General features: G+C 57.8%; 1 protein-coding gene across 3 annotated transcripts; it reads left to right on the forward strand.

Moving 5' to 3' along the window:
• The first annotated feature begins 1,745 nt into the window (after positions 1 to 1,745).
• On the forward strand, positions 1,746 to 16,519 carry TRMU (tRNA mitochondrial 2-thiouridylase). Of its 3 annotated transcripts, none has more exons than XM_027968216.3 (11): positions 1,746 to 1,876; positions 4,924 to 5,089; positions 5,796 to 5,902; positions 8,761 to 8,883; positions 11,924 to 12,096; positions 12,620 to 12,673; positions 12,758 to 12,824; positions 13,882 to 13,982; positions 15,110 to 15,254; positions 15,655 to 15,737; positions 16,162 to 16,519. In XM_027968216.3, exons 1-11 carry the CDS (start codon positions 1,795 to 1,797, stop codon positions 16,312 to 16,314), a joined length of 1,254 nt encoding a protein of 417 aa, XP_027824017.1. In that variant the 5' UTR covers positions 1,746 to 1,794; the 3' UTR covers positions 16,315 to 16,519. The 3 variants fall into 3 exon arrangements, with proteins under 3 accessions (XP_027824017.1, XP_027824018.1, XP_027824019.1); XM_027968217.2 differs by lacking the exon at positions 1,746 to 1,876 and adding an exon at positions 1,885 to 2,246; XM_027968218.3 differs by lacking the exon at positions 1,746 to 1,876 and having other exon boundaries at positions 4,977 to 5,089; positions 11,983 to 12,096.
• Positions 16,520 to 18,300: the final 1,781 nt, after the last annotated feature.

The raw sequence follows: 18,300 nt of genomic DNA on the forward strand, positions 1-18,300 counted from the left end.
CTGAAATCAGTTTTGTGAACTGCCCCAGCAGTTATCTGAAAGTGAAAGTTGCTCAATCATGTCCAACTCTTTTCGACCCCATGGACTTTACAGTCTATGGGATTCTCCGGGCCGGGATACTGGAGTGGGTAGCCTTTCCCTTCTCCAGGGGATCTTCCCGATCCAGGGATCGCATCCAGGTCTCCCACATTGCAGGTGGATACCAGCTGAGCCACAAGGGAAACCCTAACTTTTTCAGCAGTTTTAAACAGGAAAAATAAGATTTCCCTGGTGGTCCAGTGGTTGAGAATTCACCTGCTAGTCAGTGTAAGGGACACGAGTTTAATTCCTTTTCTGGGAAGATGCCACATGCAACTAAGCCCTGATGCCCTAGAGGCTGTTCTGTACTCTAGGGAAAGCCACTGCAGTGGCAAGCCTGGGCACCACAGCTAGAGAAGGCCAGTGCGCAGCAGTGAACCCCGCGCAGCCATAAGTCAGTAAATAAAAAATTTGGAAAAAAACTACTGGTGCCTGACCCCCTATCTCAATGACTGAGACTACTTCTTGCTCCCCTTCAAAAACTCATAACCGAGCAGAATCTCCGGAGGTGGTGGTTGGGGGACAGAGAGCCCGCCACTTCCCCCAGACTGCTGGCATTGGACTAAAGGCAGTTTGCCTTTCCGCCATTCGTGAGCACTGATTTTGGAAGCAGAGAGCAGCAGGACCAGCGCTGATGACAACGCTTGACCTAGCAGCCCCCACGGGGCTCTCAGCGCCTGTCCGCAGTGCGGCCATGAGCAGCTCCCCTGGAAGTGAACTGGGGTCGGCAGGCACCCTGGCCCTGCTGGGCCTGGCCCCACGCTGTCCCCAGGCCCAGGGCCCTCCACTCAGGGCTGGGCCCTCCACCTGCTCACCCTCCCCTTCAGGTCAGCTAAGGGAAGGCCCGCGCCCACTTCCAGAAGCACCCAGCTCGACATCACACTCTTCAGTCGTCTAGCAGCCTGTTCACTGGGCACCCTCCTGAGTCACTGTTGACTGAAAAAAGATGTACAGCTTGAGAGTTGCAAGTTAAGTTTTATCTGGGGCAAAATGAGGACTGCAGCTGGGAGGCAGCATCTCAGACGGCTCTGAGAGACTGCTCCAAAGCGGCAGTGGGGGAAAGTCAATATATAAGGTTTTGGTGAAGGGGGAGTTCAGTCCCATGAAACACCCAGTTTACACAAGGTTTTTTGTTAGTCCTGAGGATCTGATGTCACCTTGAAGGGATTTAGTGCTTCTCTAGATAGGAGGAGATGCCAGGATGGAGATCATAAGATATGTTCCTGAAAACATCCAACCAAAGACCTGTCTCTCCAGATTCCCTGGAGCACAGAGCACCTCACTCCACACAACTCCCTCAGGGGTTGTTGAAGGTCAAGAGCTATTTTAGCTGCATGGGGTTCAATCTCCGTGGAGGCAGATGGCAAATGCCTTTGTTGTTCAGACCTTGGCAATGCTCTTGGTAAGTGCCAATTTGTAGTTGACATCACACACACAGTTGTGTGCTGGGAACACACACTCGCACACTCACACACGCGCGCGCGCGTAGGAAGCGCTTAGTGTGTCCGGCAGCTGCCGGCAGAGAGGTAAGCCAGAGCCAGGAGTTCAGGGGGCGTGGTTACAGGCCCGCCTGGGAGCAGCGGGCAGGGAGGAACACAGGGCGCTGAGCACCCGCTTCCGCCCGGGCCTCTTCTGCGCTCTCGCCGCCAGGGGAGGGCGGGACTTCCGGCTAGGAGCGGAAGCGACGGCGGCAGTGAGGGGAATCGGCCGCTGTCAATGCAGGCGGCTCGGCACGTCGTGTGCGCCGTCTCCGGCGGCGTGGACAGCGCGGTGGCAGCGCTGCTGCTGAGGCGGAGAGGTGAGGAGGCCGAGCGGCCCCTTCTCGGAGAGCCCCGCCTGGCGGCGCGGCGCCCCGGCCCTCACTCTGCGCCTGGGGGTCGGACAGCGCGCGGCCGCCGCTCCGCCTGTCGGGGAGCGGTCAGGCCCCCCGTTGCCGCCGGGGTCGAGCAGGGGAGGGTGGGCCTCCGACTCCGGGCGGCCGCGTTTCTCCCCGGCCCCGAGGCCTTGCCCCCGCGGCGGTGGCGGCGGCGTCCGCACTCAGCCCAGGCCTGAGGAGCGCCGCAGCCTCCGTGGAGGCGCTTATCTCCACGACACACGACGTGGCCGTCTGGCTACGTGGGCGACCAGTCCCGGCGGGCTTATCAAGTCGCGGCTGTGCTTTCCACTCGGTGGGTGACAGACTGCGCAGGAGCGCTTCCGTTTTCTCAGGCGCCTGTCGGGCGCCCCCGGTCGGGAGCCGAGGCTCACTGCCCATCTGACTCTCCGTCCGTGTGACCCGCTCCCGTTGGGAGCCCTCCAGTACCTAGGTCCTGGAGGCGTCTTTCGTTCTTAGGCACTTGGAATGCAGAGGGAACCCCAGGTTCCTGACCTGGGACAAGTGATTCAAGCTCTTCCTGTTTGTAAAATGGAGGCACCGCCTACCTCCCAGGGTTACTGGAGGTGAAAGTGAAAGAAAGTGAAGTCACTCAGTCGTGTCTGACTCTTTGTGACCCCATGAACTGCAGCCCGCCAGGCTCCTCCGTCCATGGGATTTTCTAGGCAAGATTACTGGAGTGGGTTGCCATTTCCTTCTCCAGGGAATCTTCCCGACCTAGGAATCGAACCCAGGTCTCCCACATTGTAGGCAGACGCATTTACTGTCTGAGCCACCAGGGAAGTTACTGGAGGTAGTAGTAATAAATAACAGGACACACAAAGCCTTTACCCCAGCGCCCAGCACACGTTAGGCACTCAGCAGTAAAGGTTATTAGTTCGTATTAATAACCAAACTGTCACAAAAGGTGTAATAAAAAGTGTCAAATACAAGTAGAGACAGACTGTGAGCATACATACTTGCGATGGGGAAGGGAATCAAAGCATCACAGAGATGGTGCTGTTTGCGCTGAGACTGCTGTCAAAGCCAAGTTCATATGTTCGGTGGCACAGTGAGGCCAGACACACTGAAGTTTTGAGTTTGGAGCAGAGAAAGGTTTATTCATCTAGGAGGTAGCAACCTGGAAGATGAGAGACCTAAGATCCTCTCATCCCTGGTATCACCACTTGGAGGGGGAGGAGGAGGAGGAGTTCCCTAAGCAAAGGCTGGGGCTCAGGAGGTAAGGAGGAAGCGTTTCTGGCGGAGTCCACAGCAGGTGCAAAGCTCAGGCACAGAAGTGCTGGCTGGGTCTGGGAGGGAGAGTGAGGCAGAGAGGAGGTTGAGCGCTGCTTGTGGAGAGTGTTCTGTTCGGGGCTTCAGAGTGTGTTGTGGGAGACAGTGCAGAGCCCTCGAAGGGTTCTGACTAGGCGGCGACACGTCTGGGGCGATGGTGGCAGACATCCCTGGGGAGACTAGTTAGGTTATCTTACTCCTTCAGGAAGGCTAGCGCTCCTTCCCAGAATCCAGGCTGAGCAGCTTCACAGACCAGCTTCCTTGGGTTTTGCTCCTCCGGGCGGAAAGCTGAGGGGCAGAGCAGAGAAGCAGCAGGTCCTCCCCTCGACGTGGAGGTCTCTTCCAGTCTCGTCGGAGGTGCATATTCTGCCACGTGCCTCCGAAGCGCTGTGGCCTCCTGGAGCGTGAGTGGGCACGTCTCCAGGAGAAGGATGATCAGGCCCATGAGGCCATGGAAGGGGGGGTTTTTTAAGCTCTGGGAGTGGAGTTGTCTGTTTGTTCTACTTGAGCCCTTGTTCTGTGCTGGGCACTGCCAGGCTCTGGGGACACATGGGTGTGTGAGACGGCGCTGGCAGGTGGCAGAGTGCCTCGCTTTAGTAGCTGCAGGGGCGTGCGCAGGAACAGCGGGAGCCCAGTGTAGGGTGCACTGTCAGGGAAGCAGGGTCCGGGGATGTGGGAAACAGAGAAGGGAGGACCTGCTGGGGTGGGGCTAGTGGCCTTGCTCAGGCGGCCTTTTAGTGTTTGGCAGAGCTTTGTCACTGAGTCTCTGCTCTCTGGAATACCGTGTTAAAGCTTTTACAGTCCGGTGCCCTGTCTTTCATTACATTCATTTCTCATATGTGGTGGACACCTGTGTACTTAGAAAGTTGGTCTCCCCCACGTTTGGTTTGGTACTTTGTCTGCAACAGAAAAGGCGAAAAACAGGTCTCAATGTATATAGATGTGTGTGCCTGTGTGTGTGTGTGTTAGTCGCTCAGTCACGTACAGCTCTTTGCAACCTCAAGGACTGTAGCCTGCCAGGCTCCTCTGTCCATGGAATTCTCCAGGCAAGAATACTGGAGCGGGTTGCCATTCTCTTCTCCAAGGGATCTTCCCAGCCCAGAGGTTGAACCTGGGTCTCTTGCATTACAGGCAGATTCTTTACCATCTGAGCCACCAGGAAAGCCCTGTGATAAAGCAACCAAAATTTTTTATGTCTTTATGTCTGATGACTTAGAACCTAATTCTTACTGGGTAATTGGAAATAACTTTTGAATTGAGTTTACTTTTCTGATAACTGAATGGCGGTTTTTATTTGTTTTGAAAAATTGTGTAGAATTTCTGCTTTTCTTTCATCCAGTCACATTGCTAAGTCTCTCTATATGTTGACACAGCATGGGGATGTGAAGATGGAAAGATGCCATCTCGTCCACACCTCTGGGATGCTCACACCTCCGGATGCTCACTGTCGGTTCAGCCCCACAGGGTGTTGTGATGATGGAGGCCTTTACCAAGTGCAGCAGAGGGTCAGGGTGGGAGCCCCTGCCAGAGCGTCATGGGCGGTTTGCATTAAGATGTGGTCAGCGCTGCAGGCCACGTGGCAGCGGGAGGGACAGCCAGCCCCAGTGCACAGAGGCGCAGGAGAGCCCAGGAGGCACTGCCTTTTCCACCAGGTCGATGCTACATCCCCTCTTGACTTTGCCCTCCACTCCTCCCCCCAGGTTACCAGGTGACAGGGGTGTTTATGAAGAACTGGGACTCCCTGGATGAGCGCGGCGTTTGCACTGCCGACAGAGACTGCGAGGATGCCTACAGAGTGTGCCGGATCCTGGACATCCCCTTCCGCCAGGTGTCCTACGTGAAAGAGTACTGGAACGACGTGTTCAGGTGGGGGGCTCCCAATGTGGCGCGGGCCCTCTCCACGGCAGGCCTGCCGGGGTCAGCCAGGCTAATGCCAGCCAGCGCTTTCTCTTTTCAGGCCTCATTGCTGGAAACCACGTGTGGGAGGCCTCGGCCGCCCCTGGGAAGTCTGGGTTGGAAGCCAGGCCTGCATCCTGAGCACCCCAGCCCTTGTTCCTATTACTGTGCCACATGCCAGAAGTCTCTTTAACATCTCTTGAACCTTGAGATGTTTCTGCTGCTAAATTAGCATGAGAGAACGAGGGCTCAGGTCTGCTCTGGAAGGCCGGCTATGGCTGGTCCCTGAGGATGGAACCCCTGGGCTGTCAGTGTCGGGCTGAGGACCCAGCTAGGGTGCTGGTTGAGCAGACACCCGAGCCTGGGTGGGGCCCTGCAACCTGTACCTCAGCAGGCGCGCTGGTTGGTTCTCAGATGGGGTTCCCTGGCTCTTACTTTGGGAAATGGCGCAATGGGCCTCGGTGCCTGGTGAGTGCAGATTCAGATGGAAAGCGCAGCTGGCTTTAAACAAACGTTTGATGAAAATACTGAAAATGATTCTGTACTGAAGCTCCTATCTTGCAGAAAATTATAGTTTTAGTAAAACAGGGAGAAACTAAGCAAGTCATGTACCTGATTTATTTTTCCATAGGATGTTTGACACTTAGAAATAAAAAGGCTTTTCTTTTCATTCCAGTGATTTTTTAAATGAATATGAAAAAGGAAGAACTCCTAATCCTGACATAGTCTGCAACAAGCATATCAAATTCCGTTGTTTTTTTAATTATGCTGTGGATAACCTTGGTAAGTGATTTGAATTATCTTCATTTATCTTTTTACAAATCATGAGATATCCAGGAGCTGAGGTTGGTTTCAGCATGTATCTGCTGGATCTGAGGATGTAAAGCTTAAATTTGAAGAGCTCACCCAGCATTGGACAAGTATTTTTCCTCCAACTCCGGAGTGAGAATCACAGCTGAGCCAGGCAGAATTGATGCTTTTGAACTGTGGTGCTAGAGAAGACTCTTGAGAGTCCCTTGGACTGCAAGGAGATCATACCAGTCAATCCTAAAGGAAATAAGTCCTGAATATTCATTGGAAGTACTGATGCTGAAGCTGAAGTTCCAATCCTGATGTGAAGAGCTCACTCATTGAAAAAGACCCTGATGCTGGGAAAGACTGAAGGCTGGAGGAAAAGGGGACGACAGAGGATCAGATGGTTGGCATCACCGATGCAATGGACATGAGTTTGAGCAAGCTCTGGGAGATGGTGAAGGACAGGGAGGCCTGGCGTGCTGCAGTCCAGGGGGTCGCAAAGAGACACGACTGAGCAGCTGAACGACAACAACTGATTAACTGGGCTTCCCTGTTGGCTCAGTGGTAAAGAATTCGCCTGCCAAGAAAGGAGACATGGGTTTGATCCCTGGGTCAGGAAGATCCCTGGAGAAGGAAATGGCAACCCACTCTAGTATTCTTGCCTGGAGAATCCCATGGACAGAGGAGCTTGGCAGGCTGCAGTCTGTGGGGTCACAAAGAGTTGGACACAACTTAGCAACTAAACAATTCTTTGGTTAAGTACTGGGTCAGTTTTGCTGCAGCTTCCAGGAAACAGTCTCAAAATCCTGAATGTCTGTGAAGTTTTCACACAATGCAAGGCCTCTGGATTAGTATATGCCTTGGTAGGTTCTTTCACTTTTTTCATAGTGTGGAAAGAAGAAATTGATTTTACTGGATGGCTCTTCACTGTGATAAAAGTAATATGCATTTATTCAGTTCAGTTCAGTCACTCAGTCATGTCTGACTCTTTGTGACCCCATGAATCACAGCACGCCAGGCCTCCCTGTCCATCACCAACTCCCAGAGTTTACTCAGACTCAGGTCCATCGAGTCCGTGATGCCATCCAGCCATCTCATCCTCGGTCATCCCCTTCTCCTTCTGCCCCCAATCCCTCCCAGCATCAGAGTCTTTTCCAATGAGTCAACTCTTCGCATGAGGTGGCCAAAGTACTGGAGCTTCAGCTTTAGCATCATTCCTTCCAAAGAAATCCCAGGGCTGATCTCCTTCAGAATGGACTGGTTGGATCTCCTTGCAGTCCAAGGGGCTCTCAAGAGTCATCTCTAACACCACAGTTCAAAAGCATCAATTCTTGGGCGCTCAGCCTTCTTCACAGTCCAACTCTCACATCCATACATGACTACTGGAAAACCATAGCCTTGACTAGACGGACCTTAGTTGGCAAAGTAATGTCTCTGCTTTTGAATATACTATCTAGGTTGGTAATAACTTTTCTTCCAAGGAATAAGCGTCTTTTAATTTCATGGTTGCAGTCACCATCTGCAGTGATTTTGGAGCCCCCAAAAATAAAGTCTGACACTGTTTCCACTGTTTCCTCATCTATTTGCCATGAAGTGATGGGACCGGATGCCATGATCTTCGTTTTCTGAATGTTGAGCTTTAAGCCAACTTTTTCACTTTCATCAAGAGGCTTTTTAGTTCCTCTTCACTTTCTGCCATAAGGGTGGTGTCATCTGCATATCTGAGGTTATTGATATTTCTCCCGGCAAGCTGGATTCCAGCTTGTGCTTCATCCAGCCCAGCGTTTCTCATGATGTACTCTGCATATAAGTTAAATAAGCAGGGTGACAATATACAGCCTTGACAGACTCCTTTTCCTATTTGGAACCAGTCTGTTGTTCCATGTCCAGTTCTAACTTGCTTCCTGACCTGCATACAGATTTCTCAAGAGGCAGGTCAGGTGGTCTGGTATTCCCATCTCTTGAAGAATTTTCCACAGTTTATTGTGATCCACACAGTCAAAGGCTTTTGCATAGTCAGTAAAGCAGAAAGAGATGTTTTTCTGGAACTCTCTTGTTTTTTCCATGGTCCATGCATTTATTAAAGAAAGTTTGAAACTTACAAGCAAAAGAAGAGGAGGGAAAGTGTCGTCTGTAATTTCCTCCCAGAATCAGAAAGAAAGGCTTTCTGTTGCTTGTCTTCCGGTTTTCCTGTACACTGAGAAGAGTGGGATCCTGCACGTTCTTTCTCTGCTGAACGATATCATAGGTGTCTCCGCAGTGCCGTTAGAGAGTCTGTATGTGGCGCTGTTCCTGTGCAGTGGTGCTTTATTCAGAGTCTCCTGGTGTTAAACATTTTGGTTGTTTTCAGTTTTTCCTTAGTATAAAAAGCACTGAAATGAGCTTTTGTACTTAAACCTTTGTGTACATGTTTGATGTTTTCTTTTCTATTAAGGTAGAATGAATAAATAGATGTTAACTTTTTTTTGGACATGTGGCTTGTGGGTTCTTAGGTCCCTGATCAGGCATTGAGCCTGGGCACTGGGAGTGAAAGCACTGGGTCCTAAGCACTGAACTCCCAGGGAATTCCCAACACTAACTTTTGAAAGGCTCTTAGAGATGCAGCGAAAGCTTGTAGCTAAGATTTTATCAGTTTAGAGACTTCAAAGATTACCTGTTTAACAGAATCCCAGGAGTGTGTCTCTTCCCTGGGATCTGGGCATTTGGGGAGCGGGGCGGGTCCCGTGCGCAGACCGCCTGGTGTGAGACCTGGCAGCTCTGCCCCATGGAGCACCCCGGGCTCGGACCGACCGAGGCCAGCAAGTGCACTCCTAAACTCTGACCCTCGTGCTTTAAAAACCTCCCAGGCGCAGATGCGGTGGCGACAGGTCACTACGCAAGAACGTCCCTGGAGGATGAAGAGGTGTTCCAGCAGAAGCACATCAAGAGGCCGGAAGGGCTCTTTAGAAACCGGTTTGAAGTTAGGAACGGTGAGTACACGTGTCCAGGCCAGGGCTGAACTATTCGGGAATGAAGCAGTGACTGCGGGCTGTCAGCGCGCTCTGCCCGACTTCTCCCCGTGTTTTCCAGGCGAGGTCGTTGGCTTTGGTTTCCTCTTCAGAAAAGGACAGTTGCCTCAAGGGTCATTCCCCGTGGGGCCTCCAGCTGGCTCAGGCGGGCGCCCAGGCAGGGCTGCTGGGAAACTTAACCCAGTTCTGGGGAAAGCAGGCGACAGTGGCCCAGTTCTCAGCCTTGCATTGTCGAGATTGAGGTGTGACGTATTTCAGCGTGAAATGAGGCTGTCTCCTGACATTCATGGCACAGGTCTGGCAGCTTGCTTCAGAAGATTACGTGTCTAAATTATCAGTGTCAAAGGGCACGAGGTGTCGCCAGCCTAGAAAGTGCCAAGCAGTCGACTGGAAGGCTGTTGTTCTGCAAACAGTTTCCTCGGCTGCAGGACGGTAGGGAACCTGTGCTTCTCCAGGTCTGGCCTGCCCTGGCCTGCCTCCTGTCCACTGCCTCCCTCTCTGACCCCAGAGGTGTCCCCTCTCTGCACCCATCTTAGCAGGGCCAGCAGGCAGGTCTCCGGGTCCTCTTCCCTGAGGAGAAGAAGCTTGGCTGCATCGCTGGCAAGGGGACCTTGGGTCGGGGGCTGGACCCAGCCTGGTTCTCCCAACTCCACGGTCTCTGGTCCTCCCTGGTCCTCCGTGTTGTCTGGCCCAGTTACAGGCCACAGCTCAGCTGCCCTGTGATCTCTCCTCCCCTCTACCTCGCGGCAGCCGAGGCCACAGATCAGTGAGCTGACCGGGCCCAGACCAGGCCGCCACTTTCCCGGTGTTGAGAAGGCCTCCTGCTGCTGCCCGCACAGCACTGTGTCCCCTGGAGTGTGTGGGGGCGGGCGGAGGGAGACATGACCGCTTCCCTCCCCGGTGCTGCCTGTACACTCCCAGGCACCCCTCACCAGGAAAGCAGCCCCCCGCCCCACACACTGGGAGGGCCTCACCATGGCCGCCCAGCCCTGCTGCCCGGGTGCTCTTCAGCGGGATCAGGCCCCAGGACCCAGGGGTCGCGGCTCTTGGGGCGCTAGTAGATGAAGGATTCGTGGCTGTGTCGCGTAGCACGCCTGCTTATCTCCTGGAAAAGGTGCCGCCGTGCAGAGCTGGCGGGGCCTTGCTGACCAGACCTGATCGCACAGTGCCTGCTCTGGTCTGTGTTGCTGTTGTAACAGTGCCGCAGTGTCTTTGTTCTCTGCATGTTCTCAAGACACTATAGACTTTTTATTTTGTCCTGACTGAATTGCCCTGGGGGCTGGAAGAAGCCTCCTGGCCTTAGTCCTTGGGGAGAGGGCAGCGCGCCCAGCCTGAGCTCCTGTGCCCTACCTGTCCCAGGGGCAGCCTGTGTCCTCACCTATCTTGGGGCAGGTGACACGCTGGCCAACCCGGAGCAGGGAGGGTGCTGAAGGGAGCTCTGGGTGCCGTCAAACCCTCCCTTAGTGGGGGTCCCTCTTCCTGGTCGAGGGCTACTTGCTTTCTTTTTTAAAAATCATAGTTTTTTTTGTTTGTTTGTTTAAATTTAGTTTTGAAACAAAAATAGTATTTGGCAAATGAGTCTGCCTACCTGATGACTGGTTGACTGGACTCTCTTTTTCACTTTTCACTTGATTTTGTTGTTTTATACGTAAAACCTGATGGAATGGAACCCATGTGATTGGGCTCAGTTTCCAGCTCTGCCCTCGTCTCCCTGCACCCCTGTGGGCGGTCACTTGAACTATCTAAGCCTCGGTTTCCTCACCTGAAGATGGGGATAAACCTGTCATAGGGCTAACATGAGGGTCAAATTTGAGGTCGCGGAAGGAAAACATGAGCAGCCACACAGAGAGCACGTTGCACGTGACGGGCCGGGCCACACGCTGTGCCTGGGCTCTCTGTGCCTTTTGCACGGGTGTGAGCTCGGCGTGTAACTTGCTGCGGCTTCGCCCAGCCCTGGTCATGACGCATGGAGAGCGGCTGTGACGCTGGCCTCACTCTCCGTTTCCTCCATTGGCCACTGGGCTGCAGGGCGGAGGACCCAGTGTTCGTGGTTGTAGAAGGTCTGTAACACGCCAGGCAGGACCCAGCAGCCCAGAGGCAGAGCTGGACCTTGTTTTCCGAACCCTGTCCCAAGGCCAGGGTCAGGCAGAGGTCTGCACCACTGCCATCAAGCTGGGAACAGTCTTTACAGTGAAACAGACCTTTGGAGGGGCTTCCCAGGTGGTAGAGGACCCATCTGCCAATGCAGGAGGTGTAAGAGATGCGGGCTTCCTGTAAGAGACCCCTGGGCTGGGAGATCCCGTGGAGGAGGGCACGGCAACCCGCTCCAGTACTCTTGCCTGGAGAGTCCCATGGACAGAGGAGCCTGGCGGGCTGCAGTCCGTGGGCTCGCAGAGTCAGACACGACTGAGGCGACTTAGCGCGCCCGCAGACTTATAGGGAAACCTCAGAGGAGCGGCTGACAGGCGTCAGCTTGCACTCCAAACAGTCCAGTGTCTCCAAGCGGGGAAGCGGGTTGAGAAGTGGGTGCTGCTGGGGAGTGTGGCCAGCGTCCACTGGGGGCGGGAGGTGAGGAGCAGCCAGGGCGTGAACTCCTGTGGCCAATGGGAACAGCGCAGCCCACGGTCTCAGTAGGGTTTGCTGTGAGGCTTCTCATTTGATTTTCCCCAATGTGGCTCGTTTCGTTTTCTTCTTAATACTTAATAATGTTTTTGTCATGTGATGTTTAATCTTTGAAAACATAGCCTAACACATGAGCCGGAATAAATTCCCTTATCACATAAAATCTCCCTTCCGTGTATTTGTTCAACAGTAGATGAATTAGGGATTTGAATTTTTCTTAACCATGGCAGCTCTTTTTTCTGGAAGTGTGCTGTTAAGTATTGATCTTTGTTTCTGCCAGACCAGGGCTCGTCTGTCAAAGTAAACGGAAGGACACTGTTAGAAGCAGAGCATGGTGGTTTTTGTTCCTGCAACATCTTTTGTTCTTTACTCTTGGCAGCGGTAAAACTCCTCCAGGCAGCTGACAGCTTTAAAGACCAGACCTTCTTTCTCAGCCAGGTTCCCCAGGAGGCGCTCAGGAGAACCCTCTTTCCCCTGGGGGAGCTAACGAAAGATTTCGTAAAGAAAATAGCTGCTGAGAACAGACTTCATCACGTGCTTCAGAAGAAGGAGGTAGGGCTGAGGGGCGTCGCTGCTGGCAGGGGCCCCGTTCTAGGGAGACACAGGCAGAGTGTAGGCGAGGACGCCGGGCGACAGCCGTTCCCACTCGCTCGTCTCACGCTAGACGTGTCAGCTTGGGAAGGGACCCTGATCCCGACCTCTGACCCTCCTGCAACCTCGCCCTGTGGCCTGGCTTGTGCGTCCTGCTCCCGCTCTGGCCTGAGGGGCTGCCGCGAGCGCAGGCCCGGCTGGTCCTGGCGGTGGCGCTGCTTACGGTGGCGCTGCTTATAAGCGTAGCCGCCGGGTCCTTGTCTGGGACCTGAAAGAAGCCCCTCAAAGTCTGTGCGTGGCTCTGACTGGTATCTGTGGCCCTGGAGGAGCGGAGCCAGGCCCTGGCCCAGAGGGTGGGGTGGCTCGGGGCGAGTGAGCCCCGGGAGGCCCTGTGTTGTACCCAGTCCTTGCCTGGGGTCTCCGAGTGGAGCGCGGGACCCCCGCCTGGCTGCTCATCTCACACCTGGCCTTCCGTTCGTTTCAGAGCATGGGCATCTGTTTTATTGGTAAAAGGAACTTTGAAAATTTCATCCTTGAGGTGAGTGTTCTTTGATGTGAAAGAATGGGGCCCTGTTTCTTCTCTGAACCTGGAGCTGTTGGTGATGGAGCCCTTGTTTTCCAGTATTTACAGCCTCGACCTGGTCGGTTTATTTCTATAGAAGACAACAAGGTTCTGGGGACACATAAAGGTGAGACGCAATCTGGGGCTGCTTTTCATGCTGAGAGCCTTGAGGCTTGGGGCGCGCCTGCGTGCTGGGGGTTCAGGCGGGCTGCCCCAGGCCCTGCTGAGCAGGAGGGGTGTTGGAGGGCCACAGGGAGGGGCCTGCATCTCTTGTGGCTCCTCAGGTGCTGCAGCCAATAATAGAGGGTGCGCCTTGCTCAGCAAGCCTTACCCCGAGTCAGGTGTTCATGCACGCGAGAGAGAATAGAAGGCTACAGGAAAGTTCCACCCTGGGGGAAGGAGTCAGGTTGACTGCAGAGCGCGAGTTCCATGACTTAGGACCATGTGAAGAGCCGGGACCACCCCGCTTCCTGGTGGGCTGCTGCTCCTCATTCGCAGATTCTGCTGGGTTGGGCACCCCCAGTCTGTGCTGGGCTGGTGTGGGAGGACAGGTCAGGTGCCCAGGTGGGAGGGCAGAGGTGGGGCTGCACCCTGGGGGCCTGATGACAGGCCCCTTCCTGGTGCCGGTGTGGGGGTGGGGCTCAGATGTCACGGGCTCCCCGAGAACCGCGTGTTCCGGAGGCAGGAGGAGGGGCCAGCCCTGCCGGGGACAGCGGCAGGAGATGGCCAGAGCCTCGGGGAGCCTGGTCCAGGAGGGCAGCGCTGAGCCTGAGCGCCGCGGGTCCTCTGGCCCCTGCCGGGTCTTGCGCTGCTGGGGGTGGGGGTGGGGGTGCACAGAGGTGGTTGGAGAGCACTGGGCACAGAGGGAGCTAGGCTGCGCGGGTGGCCCCACCCCATGTGGTCGATACACGGGAGCAGGCTCGCCGGTGAGGCCCACGGAGGCTCAGCAAGGGGCTCATGGCTTCTGGCGGGGCACTTGGTCCACCTCCTGAAGGAGTGGGCCCTGCTCACTGCAGGCTGGGTGGCCCCGCGGCTAGAACTGCTCCTTGTCGGGTGGGAGGTACAGCCTAACCCCAGCTGCCTCAAGCGGTCCACAGAGGGGCGCCTCCTGCCTGCCACCCCCCGTCCCACCAGGACGTTTGCGGGAGGACTCCTCCCACCTCACTGAGAAACTGTCTCCATAGGCTGGTTCCTGTACACTTTGGGCCAAAGAGCCAACATAGGAGGCTTACGGGAGCCCTGGTACGTGGTGGAGAAGGATGGTGCCAAGGGCGACGTGCTTGTGGTGAGTCGGTGGGGACGTGATGGAGGACGGGCCGGGCAGAGCCCACGAAGCTGAGCAGGCAGGGTGGGGGCTCTGCAGGGCCTTTGCTCTGCACCCTCCAGGATTGGTGCCACTACCAGAGGTTTTGTGTAAGGTACTTGTTAGCTCTTCCTGTGTGCCCATCACGCTGGCCATCATCACATCAGTCCCTGTAAGTAGATGTCACTTCTCTGATTGTACACAGCGATCGGACCCAAAGCTGAAGTAGTGTGCGGAAGGCCGTGTGGACATGGGGTGGTCAGTGCCCGGGACGGGCCTGCTCACGAGGGGCCCCACACTGTTGAACAGACAAGGACGGAGCTGGGGCCAGCCCAGGCCGCCTGCTGCAGCTCTGGGACCTGGTGCCTAAGCAGGGCCTGTGGACGTTTTTAGTGTCACAGCGTGGGGGCGGGCAGCAGGTCCTGCTGGTGTGTAGCAAGTGAAGCCCGGGGCCCTGTCCCCTGCAGAATGATCCAGTCCCAGTCTCGGCAGGGCTGGAGGTGAGCAGCCTGGCTGAGTGCACGCTCTGTTCTTAGACTGGGTGGAGGGCCAGCGACCCCACCCACCGTGGCTGGGACATCTCCTCCTGGGAGAGCCCTGGTGCAGAAGTCTGGACAGCGATTCTGATCGGGTTGAATTAAAGTGACTTTCGTGTGATGTTCAGCAGTGTCTTTTGCTTTGGGAAAGGCTGGTCCCTGAGTGGGTCTCCTTGTCTACTTAGGGCCCGAGGGTCCTGGACTCGGTGTCCTCCACCCTGCCTCGGGGCCCCTGCTGGGTGCTAGGGGGCCAGGGTGTGTGGAGGCCCCAGGAGCCTGTTCCCAGCCACGCGGGGCTTGGTGGGATCCCTGTGGGAGTGTGGCTGGCCTGGGCGTCCGGGCGCTGGGCAGGCAGGGTGTGGGGGGGCGAGAGGAGTGAGGCCGTGGGCGGACCGCGTGCTGGCTTTCACTCTGCGCTCGTGCACAGGGTTAGGGAGGCTCCAGGGATACGCGCGCGAGTCTCCCCGGGTCAGTGTGGTTTTCCGTCGTGAATGCAGTGCAGCAAGGGGGCTTTGGGGCAGGGACCCTCTACTGAGGGTGCAGGGCGCCACAACCTCACGGTCCGTCCCGCAGGCCCCCCGGACAGACCACCCGGCCCTGTACAGGGACCTGCTGCGGACTGGCCGTGTTCACTGGATCGCGGAGGAGCCGCCTGCCGCCCTGGTCCGCGACAAGATGATGGAGTGTCACTTCCGCTTCCGCCACCAGATGGCGCTAGGTGACTGCTCAGGGACGCATGGGCCAGGGCAGTTAGGACAGGGGGTGAGACCTGGGGCAGGGAGGGCCTCAGTGTCCAGATCACACAGCCTGTTCAGCTCTCCTCGCCCTCTGCCTACGCACAGACAGGCTGGGGGCACTGAGGCCAGCTGAGCCTCCTTTGTCCGGGATGCAGGGGGTTCTTGGGAAGGGGGTGGGGGCCTCAGTCCAGCGGGCGGGTGGGTGGCAGGTAGTGTGCGTGCCCACCTGGCCCCGGCTGGGCGTTGCCACGCCCCTGTGGCTGCTGCTGCCCCAAGCTCCCTTTGTCTGCACTTCCTGCTCCTCCTCCCTGGGGCTAAGGCCTGAGGCTGTGCGCTCAGCAAGGCTAGCGCCCCCTCCAAGGGTCCTCGTCTTCCACCCAGTGCCCTGCGTGCTGACCCTCAACCAGGACGGCACCGTGTGGGTGACAGCCGTGAAGGCTGTGCGCGCGCTCGCCCCAGGACAGGTGAGTTGGACTCCGGCTGGCGGGTCAGATGGGGTTGTGGCCCCGCAGCTATGTGTGGCCCTTCTTAGCACCAGCTCGGCCTGCAGAGACGCAGGCTTGTGGTAGAGGCTTCATGCTCTGGAAGGACAGACGGCCTGCCTTTCTTCCAGACAGTGAGGGGCTGAGGGCAGAGAGGTGTGGGGGTGCTGGTCACACAGCCAGCCCTGCGCCTAGCGCTGCTCTCCCAGTCGAGAGCACGCGGCCTGGCTGCCGTGCGGTCCCGCCCTGGCCCTCCTGTGACCTGGGCCCCGGGGGGCGAGGACGGAAGCAGGGGAGGCGGTGCGGGGCCCGCCCTCCCCAGCGCTAGACCAGCCGCGCAGATCTAGGCCGCTCGGCACCCGGAGGCCGGGTCCTGTTGTAGGTGACGCGGCCTCTGTTCCGCCAGTTCGCCGTGTTCTACAAAGGGGACGAGTGCCTGGGCAGCGGGAAGATCCTGCGTCTGGGGCCGTCCGCCTACACACTGCAGAAGGGCCAGAGGACGTCCAGCGTGGCCACGGAGGGCTCCAGCGACAGCCCGGGCCTGGGGCCTGCACCCTGACGGAGGCGGAGCGGCTGCTGCGGAGCTTGCGGGAGGAGAGGTGGGGGAGCGGAGCCAGGGGGCTGTGGGGGCTCAGCACTGCCACCCCCCGGTGACCCGGCGGCCGCTCCAGTGCTGGCTGGAGGGTCTGTCCCAGGTGCCCGTTTGTAGGGTTCCTTCCTCACACCCCAGAAGAGGCAGCATCCAATAAAAACTCTGCCCGGGACGTAGGTTCTGATGGTGCCTTTGGGGGGCGGGGCCCAGGGGGCTGTCTCGGGGCTCCAGGGCACGGGGGGTGTGTGGCCAGGCGGGGGGCAGCACGGAGGGGACGGGCCCCGCTTCTCTCTCTCCGTTCGTGCCTGTGCCCGCCCTCCCCTGTGGCAGGGCCCCGTGAGCAGCCTTGAGCCGAGTCCCAGCCTGCAGGGTGTCTGCCGGGGAGGGCTGCAGGCTTGAGGCCCCTCTGAGTGCGGCCCTGTCCCAAGTCCAGGCAGCTGCACAGAACCCCCCATCACCCCACCAGAGTGCTCCGCGCCCTGGCCAGTCACACCAGAAAACGGGGCCTGGGCCCCTGGGCGGGTTCACCGTGAGACGGTTGGCGGGTGCGCTCGCCTTGGTCCGTTCAGGCTGCCGTGACAGGACGCCCCCGAGCTGGAGGCTCACTGACGCGGGAGTCCTCTCTCAGCTGCCCGGGCCACGTGTCAGACCAGGGTCCGGCCTCGGACGGGACGGTGCGCTCACAGGCAGGGAGAAGGCCACAGCTCCGTAGGGACTGTGGGCCCCAGCCGCCCCAGGGTGTTCTCTCTGTGCTGCTCCGTCGGTAGAGCTGCAGCCCCCCGTGTCCCCCTCCCCCGGTTCCAGGCCCCCAGCAGGGCACGTCCCCAGGGTGGGGCAGGGGACACGGCTGGCACCTCCCACTACACTGCGTGGCTTCCAAGACCAGGGGCCCTCCAGCCAGGCTTGGCCAGAGAGGCTCTGCTCAGCCCAGCGCGGAGGCAGACCTACAGCCGCTCTCCGCGTTGTGCTGGGCTGGCGGGTGGGCAGAGAGGCCAGCAGCGCCCTTGGGCACCTTCAGCCCCGCTGGGAGGCCAGGGCTGAGACACCACTTGTGTTCTGCCAGCTCCAGGGGCAGCATGGAGACCCCCTGGGCTTGGGCTCCCTGGGGTCCACTGCCTTGGGCTGGGGCTTTCGCTGTCTGGGGAGCCTCCAGGGTGGGAGGAATGGTGGCTGGAGGGGGCCAGCGGCAGGGTCATGGACCAGCAGAGGAGAGGCTGCCCTTCTAGCCTCCAGATGGCTCTGCCTGTCCTGCTGGCCCGATGCCAGGCCTCCAGCCAGGTTGGCCAGTGGAGGCGGGAGGAGGATCACAAACCTGCCGCTACCCCTGGCTCAGCAGTACCCGTGGGAGCCTAGAGGCCTGCAGTGCCACCTTCTCCTGGGCACAGCCTGCCCCCCTCCAAGCCCTCCAGGCCCACAGTGCCACCTTCTGGGCACAGCCTGCCCCCCCCAAGTCCTCCAGGCCCACAGTGCCACCTCCTGGGCACAGCCTGCCCCCGAGTCCTCCAGGCCCGCAGTGCCACCTTCTCCTGGGCACAGCCTGACCCCCCACCTCGAGCCCTCCAGGCCCGCAGTGCCACCTTCTGGGCACAGCCTGCCCCCCCCCCAAGTCCTCCAGGCCCACAGTGCCACCTTCTCCTGGGCACAGCCTGCCCCTGAGTCCTCCAGGCCACTGACTGACCCTGGGAGGCTCCTGGGCAATGCCTCTGACTCAGCTGACCCATGACCTTCAGAGGGGCTGGGGCTGGTAGGGGATGGGCTTCCCTGCCTTCTTCCCCACTGGTGCCCGGCCTCCAGGCCACGGTCACCCCACACTGGGCATCCTGAGGGAGGGCCCGGGCCGCTGCTTTTACACACCGACCCCCGTCTCTTGATGCAGATGAAGGGTTGCCCCCCCCCCCCCCCCCCCCCCCCCGCCCCTGTCACTTCAGAGTCACCTTGGCGAGACAGACCCCC

The sequence above is a fragment of the Ovis aries genome, chromosome 3 (genome assembly GCF_016772045.2).
Source record: "Ovis aries strain OAR_USU_Benz2616 breed Rambouillet chromosome 3, ARS-UI_Ramb_v3.0, whole genome shotgun sequence".
Classification (NCBI taxonomy): domain Eukaryota; kingdom Metazoa; phylum Chordata; class Mammalia; order Artiodactyla; family Bovidae; genus Ovis; species Ovis aries.

Coding starts and splice junctions, on each gene's coding strand:
- TRMU (XM_027968216.3), top strand. CDS start 1,795: ATGCAGGCGGCTCGGCACGTCGTGTGCGCCGTCTCCGGCGGCGTGGAC. Junction 1,877..4,923: donor GCTGCTGCTGAGGCGGAGAG/GTGAGGAGGCCG, acceptor TCCTCCCCCCAG/GTTACCAGGTGACAGGGGTG. Junction 12,097..12,619: donor ACGTGCTTCAGAAGAAGGAG/GTAGGGCTGAGG, acceptor CGTTCGTTTCAG/AGCATGGGCATCTGTTTTAT.